This window comes from Cebus imitator, unplaced genomic scaffold (assembly GCF_001604975.1).
Source record: "Cebus imitator isolate Cc_AM_T3 unplaced genomic scaffold, Cebus_imitator-1.0 Scaffold434, whole genome shotgun sequence".
Lineage (NCBI taxonomy): Eukaryota > Metazoa > Chordata > Mammalia > Primates > Cebidae > Cebus > Cebus imitator.
In genome coordinates this window covers 1027282-1034160 of record NW_016107749.1, presented here as the reverse complement: position 1 = coordinate 1034160, position 6879 = coordinate 1027282, and the positions used below count along the sequence as shown (strand labels likewise).

Sequence of the window (6879 nt, the reverse complement as noted above, 5' to 3'; positions counted from 1 at the left end):
GCTCTATTGCTGAGGCTAGAGTGCAGTGGCACGATCTTGGCTCTCTGTAGTCTCCGCCTCCCGAGTTCAAGCAATTCTCCTGCCTCAGCCTCCAGAGTAGCTGGGATTACAGGCATCTGCCACCACGCCCGGCTAATTTTTGTATTTTTAGTAGAGATAGGGTTTCACTATGTTGGCCAGGCTGGTCCCAAGCTCCTGACCTCAAATGATCTGCCCACCTCAGCTTCCCAAAGTGCTGGGATTATAGGCGTGAGCCACCATGCCCAGCTTGTTTGTTTATGTATTTATTGAGACAGAGTCTGGCTTTGTTGCCCAGGCTGGAGTGCAGTGGCCGTGATCTCAGCTCACTGCAGCCTCCGCCTCCCATGTTCAAGCAATTCTCTTGCCTCAGCCTCCTGAGTATCTGGGATTACAGGCATGCACCACCATGCTAGCTACTGTTTTTTAAGTTTTGGTAGAGACGGTGTTTCACCATGTTGGCCAGGCTGTTCTCAAACTCCTGGTCTCAAGTGATCTACCCGTCTTGGCCTCCCAAAGTGCTGGTATTATAGGCGTGAGCTGCTGCACCAGGCTTTATTTATTTTTTAATTAATTGGTTGTTTTTGAGACAGAGTCTCCCTCTGTTGCCCAGGCTGGAATGCAGTGGCATGATCTCGGCTTACTACAACTTCCACCTCCCAGGTTCAAACAATTCTCCTGCCTCAGCCTCCCAAGTAGTTGGTATTACAGACGCCTGCCACCATGCCCAGCTAATTTTTTGTATTTTTAGTAGAGATGGGATTTTGCCATGTTGGCCAAGCTGGTCTTGAACTCCTGGCCTCAAGTGATCTGCCCACTTTGGCCTTCCAAAGTGCTGGGATTATAGGCATGAGCCACTGCGCCTGGCCCACTCTTCCTATTTAAACTTCTACTTCATCTGTAGGTTGGCTGTGTTTTCCACGGCCTTGGAGGTTGGCATTTAGTGCAGTTGGCCCTGCTTGGTTGCTTAGCTTGGCCTGGGGGAAGCATCTGACTTTGGTTATTTTCTGGGAGAATGTGACTTAGGACTCTCCATGGTGCCATGGGTTAGAGAATGCTTGGGACTATGCTGTGGAGGTAAAATGGCCACACCTCTGGGCCAGTGGTGTTAAGTTGGGTTTTGGTTATATGACTTTTAATGTCCCCTGAGCCTCTTTGGTGGCTTTCATGAGGAAGTGGTGGGGGAGGAGGTGGCTTGGTGGCTTGGTTTATACTAATCACTCATCTAACACTAATGTTGGTGAGAGCTGCCACAGAGAGCTGCCCTGGGATCCGCTTCCATATCAGCCCTGAGCTGCTTCTAGCACTCTAGGCATCTGGAAAGCCTCATGGGGTGGTCTGGCCACAGAGCCTCCTAGTAGCAGTAGAAAAAAGGGGGAGTTGGTTTTCTGGACTGTGAACTTGGTGGTTGTGTACTGAGTGGACACAGCCGTTTCATGAAGCTGGCCCAGTGACTGTACCTTTTAGGGACGGTTGATCTGTGGGACCCACCCTGGGCTCTGTTGAAGGTTTGAAGTGGGTCAGAGAGTCCTGGCCGAGCTTTCCCCATCTCTGTTTCCAGGAACATTCCTTTTCCTTAGGTGGAAATGGGAGTGTCCGATGGCCTGCACTTGGTTTCCTCTGGATTTGCCATTTCCCCTGTGGACTCCTGGCTCGGCTGGCTGGCTAAGGCAGTCTCTCATCATGGATGTGCTCTGGGACAGCCCAGTGGGGCTGGCTCCTCTGGGGTGGGTGCAGAGGAGTGGTCATGATGCCTGAACACTGCACTCATTCCTCAGAGACCGGACTTGGCAGCCCTCCTGAGCCTGCCTGGTCACATGCTGCCCGCCTTGGATGCTCCTCTGTCCCTAGCAGTGGATGTGCAGTTTCTCCACCCCTCCTTAGCATGGCCAGCCTCAATGTGTCTTTGAGGCGAGGTAGCTGTTGGGATAGCTGGGTGGTCCCCTTTCTTCCCTGCCTCGCCACCTCAGATGGCCTCTTCTGCTGTGTTCTGAACTTTCCAAGAATTCCTCCCCCTTCTCTCTCTTTGGAAGTTGGCACTTGAAGTCTTTTGCCTGATCTTTGGAGGCAGCCAAGCCGGAAACAAGCTGGGGAAGAAGAGCGTCACCTGGAGGCGGTTGTCATGGCTTCCTGTGGTCACTTGTGGTCATCTGCTTCTAAACATCCTGTTTGTGCCCCTAGAGCAGCAGGAACAGTGACCAGGAGACAGCTGTTATCTGCCTGAGTTTGGCCAGAGCATGGGGGCTGGGGTGTTTCTATTGCGGGGACCCTTGATTGGCTGATCTCTGGCAACTGGGGGCATTGCTGGTAGCGGCTTCTTTGGGCGTCACTGGCTTGGGCTTTATTCTGGCTGTGTCCTTCCTCTTCTCCCTGCTTTGACTGTCTGCGAGAATTTCCCTCTTAACGGTCTGCTGGGTGTTATCAGTCTGCACTCCCTCTCTGTGCTTCTGGACTGATCCATTCTTTCTCACCCTCCTCCTGTGCTTCCAGAGCTGGAAGGAGCCTTAGGATGTCATTTTCTCCTATGGTTTGGAGTCTGTGGCCATCACCTTCTTCAGTCAGAACTGCTCCCTTTTCTCTGTTTATATATTGGGATTCCATCTAATACCACAATTGCAAAAGGGGTTTTGTGGACTTTTTAAAATGTGAAAATAAATATGTAAAAACATTTGAAGCAGGGTACAGTGGCTCATGCCTATAATCCCAGCACTTTGGGAGGCTGATGCAGGAGGATCGCTTAAGCCCAGGAATGTGAGGCCAGCCTGGGCAACATTGTGATTCCATTTCTACAAAAAATTTAAAAATTGGCTGGACGTGGTGGCTCATGCCTGTAATCCCAGCACTTTGGGAGGCCGAGGTGGGCAGATCACCTGAGTTCAGGAGTTTGAAACTAGCTTGGCCAACATGGTGAAACCCTGTCTCTACAAAAACACAAAAATGAGCTGGGTGTGGCAAGCGCCTGAAATCCCAGTTACCTGGCAGCTGAGGCAGGAGAATTGCTTGAACTTGGGAGGTAGAGGTTGCGGTGGGCAGAGATTGTGTCACTCTACTCTGGCTTGGGTGACAGAGCAAGATTCTGTCTCAAACAAATAAATAAATAAATATATAAAATAAATAAAATAAAATATAAACAAATTAGCTGGGCATGGTAGCACACACCTGTAGTGTCAGCTACTTGGGAGGCTGGGGCAGGAGGATCTCTTGAGGCCGGGAAGTTTTGCTACTTCGCTCCAGCCTGGGCAACAGAGCAAGACATTGTCTCTAAAAAAACACCAAAACACATGTTTAAAAATTGCTTATCAAGTTCAACCCCCTCATTTTCCTAGGAGAAAGCACTTGTACAGAAACGTAGCAGAGTAAGCCTTTTCCTCTTTCTAGCCCTCTTTTGGGAAATGTGGAGTCCTGGTTTTCCTCATTTCTAGAACATGCCTGCCATGGTGTGGCCTCAAACCTTCATTTTTGCCTAGGGATCTTTCTCATGTCATTTTGTATCTCATATTGTTATTTGCTTTTATGAAAGCTTTTTTTTTTAAACTTTTTTTTTTTCTTTTAAAGTCAAAAAAGCCAGTTTTTTTCTTTAATTTGTAAAGCTGTGCCACAAACTTCTAGCGGGTGCCGATGGTCACCTGCCACACTCGCACCAGGTTGTCTGTGTAGCCAGCAAACAGAGTCTGGCCATCAGTAGACCAGGCCAGGGAGGTGCACTGGGGTGGTTCTGCCTTGCTGCTGGTGCTGATAACTTCCTGCTTCAGTTCGTCTACAATGTTCTTCCCCTCTAAATCCCAAATCTTGATGCTGGGGCCTGTGGCAGCACAGAGCCAGTAGCGGTTAGGGCTGAAGCATAGGGCGTTGATGATGTCCCCACCATCTAGGGTGTAAAGGTGCTTGCCTTCGTTGAGATCCCATAACATGGCCTGGCCATCCTTGCCTCCAGAAGCACAGAGGGATCCATCTGGAGAGACAGTCACTGTGTTCAGATAGCCTGTGTGGCCAATGTGGTTGGTCTTCAGCTTGCAGTTAGCCAGGTTCCATACCTTGACCGGCTTATCCCAGCCGCAGGAGACAATGATAGGGTTGCTGCTGTTGGGCGAGAAGCGGACACAAGGCACCCACTCTGAGTGGCTCTCATCCTGGACAGTGTATTTGCACACACCCAGGGTATTCCATAGCTTGATGGTTTTATCTCGAGATCCATCGAGACAATCTGCCGGTTGTCAGAGAAGAAGGCCACACTCAACACATCCTTGGTATGGCCCACAAATCGCCTCGTGGTGGTGCCCGTTGTGAGATCCCAGAGGTGCAGGGTTCCATCCCGGGAGCCTGAGAGGGCAAACTGGCCATCTGAGGAGATGACCACATCACTAACAAAGTGGGAGTGACCTCGCAGAGCACGTTGTGGAATTCCATAGTTGGTTTCATCCCTGGTCAGTTTCCACATGATGATGGTCTTGTCTCGAGAGGCGGATAGGATCATGTCCGGGAACTGAGGAGTAGTAGCGATCTGTGTTACCCAGCCGTTGTGGCCCTTGAGAGTGCCACGAAGGGTCATCTGCTCAGTCATGGCGGCGGAGAGCGCGTGTGCTGCTGCACCGATGAGGATGGCACTGGATGGCTCAGAGAAACCAGCACCACTAACTTTTTTTTTTTGAGACAGTATCTTGCTCTGTCACCCAGGCTGGAGTGCAGTGGTACGATCTCAGCTCACTGCAGCCTTTACTTCCCAGGCTCAAGTGATTCTCCCACCTCAGCTGGGACCACAGATGTGCACCACCACACCTAGATAGTTTTTGTATCATTTGTAGAGACACAGTCTCGCTATGTTGCCTAGGCTGGTCTTAAACGCCTGGGCTCAGGCTTTCCTCCCACCTCGGCTTCCCAAAGTGCTAGGATTACAGGCATGAGCCACTACACCTAACCCACAAAACCATTTTGTTTATTTATTTTTTATTTTTTTGAGACAGAGTCTCGCTCTGTTGCCCAGGCTGGAGTGCAGTGGCGTGATCTCTGCTCACTGCAACCTCCGTCTCCTAGGTTCAAGTGATTCTCTTGCCTTAGCCTCCCAAGTAGCTGAGACTACAGGCATGCACCACCAATCCCAGCTAATTTTTGTGTTTTTAGTAGAGATGGGGTTTTACCATGCGGGCCAGGATGGTCTTGATTTCTTGACCTCATGATCCACTGGCCTCGGCCTCCCCAAGTGCTAGGATTACAGGCGTGAGCCACTGCCCCCAGCCTATTTATTTATTTTTTTGAGATGTGGAGTGTCACTCCCGTCATACAAACTGGAATGCAGTGGCAGGATCTCTGGTCACTGCAGCCTCCACCTCCCAAGTTCAAGCGATTCTCCTTCCCCAGCCTCCCGAGTAGTTGGGATTACAGGCGTGTGCCACCGTGCCTGGCTAATTTTTGTATTTTTAGTAGAGACGGGTTTTTGCCATGATGTGGCCAGGTCTTAAACTCCTGACCTCAGGTGATCCACCTGCCCCAGCCTCTCAAAGGGCTCGGATTACAGGTGTGAGCCACTGTGCCCAGCCCACAAAACCATTTTAAATGTCAGTTCAGTGGCATTGAGTAATTTCACAATGTTGTGCAACTATTATCTCTCTCTAGTTCTAAAACATTTCATCACTCTCCATTATCACTTCCTTCTTAGTACTCTTCTTTCCGTCTTGATGAAAGTAGGATCATATAATATGGAATCATATAATATGTGACCTTTTGTGACTGGCTTCTTTCACTTAGCATAATGTTTTTGAGGTTCATCCAATTTGTAACACATATTAATACTTCATTTTTATGGCCGTATAATGTCCCGTTATTTCTGTATGCCATGTTTTGTTTATCCATTCACCTGTTGATGGGTGTTTTAGTTGTTTCCAACTTTTGGCTATTGTGAGGAGTGCTGCTGTGAACCTTTGTGTACAGGTATTTATTTGAATACTGTTTTCAGTTCTTTTGGGCTTAACTACACTTGATCTTAGCCAAAAGGCCACGAAATAATTGGGTTTAAATATCTTCACAGTTTTTAGAATTTATTTTTGTGTTTTGTTATAAATGTCTATTAAATGGGCTAACTATATTTGTGTTTCTTTTAATATTTTGCTGGTTTTTAGAAGTTGATTATCAGTGTTACACGTGTTCATTGTAGAAAATTTGAAAACTAGCCTGGGCAGGCCGGGTGCGGTGTCTCATGCCTGTGATCCCAGCACTTGGAGAGGCCGAGGTGAGTGGATCACTTGAGGTTGGGAGTTTGAGACCAGCCTGATCAACATGAAGAAACTCGTCTCTACTAAAAATACAAAATTAGCTGGGAGTGGTGGCGTATGCCTGTAATCCCAGTTACTCGGAGGCTGAGAGAGGAGAGTCGCTTAAACCAAGGAGGCAGAGGCTGCAGGGAGCTGAGATCGCGCCATTGCACTCCAGCCTGGGCAACTAGAGCGAAACTTTGTCTCAAAAAAAAAAAAAGAAAGAAAGAAAACTAGCCTAGGCAACATAGTGAGACCTCGTCTTTATAAAAAAGTAAAAAAAATTAGCAGAGTGTGATGGCATGCACCTGTGGTACCTCAGGAGGCTGAGGTGGGAGGATTGCCTGAGTTGAGGAGGTCGAGGCTGCAGTGAGCCATGATTGCACCACTGCACTCTAGCCTATACAACAGAGCGAGACCTTGTCTAAAACAAAACAAAAAACAGAAATTGAAAACTACAGAGATACCCAAGGGAGAAAATAATGAAAGCTCATAGACAGAATAATCTAGAGATGACCACAATTAATATCTTAATGTATTTCTGTAAAATCTTTTTGGTACATACATGTTTACATAATTGGAATCGTAACTGCCAGCATTTTTTTTTTTTTTTTTT

At 48.1% G+C, this 6879-nt stretch overlaps 2 protein-coding genes across 5 annotated transcripts in view; one reads left to right on the top strand and one right to left on the bottom strand.

The window, feature by feature from the left end:
* PXN (paxillin) overlaps positions 1-6879 on the top strand; it is a 61717-nt gene that overhangs the window by 14431 nt on the left and 40407 nt on the right. The gene's annotated exons all lie outside the window — the stretch shown is intronic.
* LOC108290422 (receptor of activated protein C kinase 1-like) lies at positions 3573-4649 on the bottom strand. Its single transcript, XM_037731962.1, is given in 2 exon segments — positions 3573-4211; positions 4214-4649. Coding segments are annotated over 2 exon segments (954 nt in total). The 5' UTR covers positions 4580-4649; the 3' UTR covers positions 3573-3623.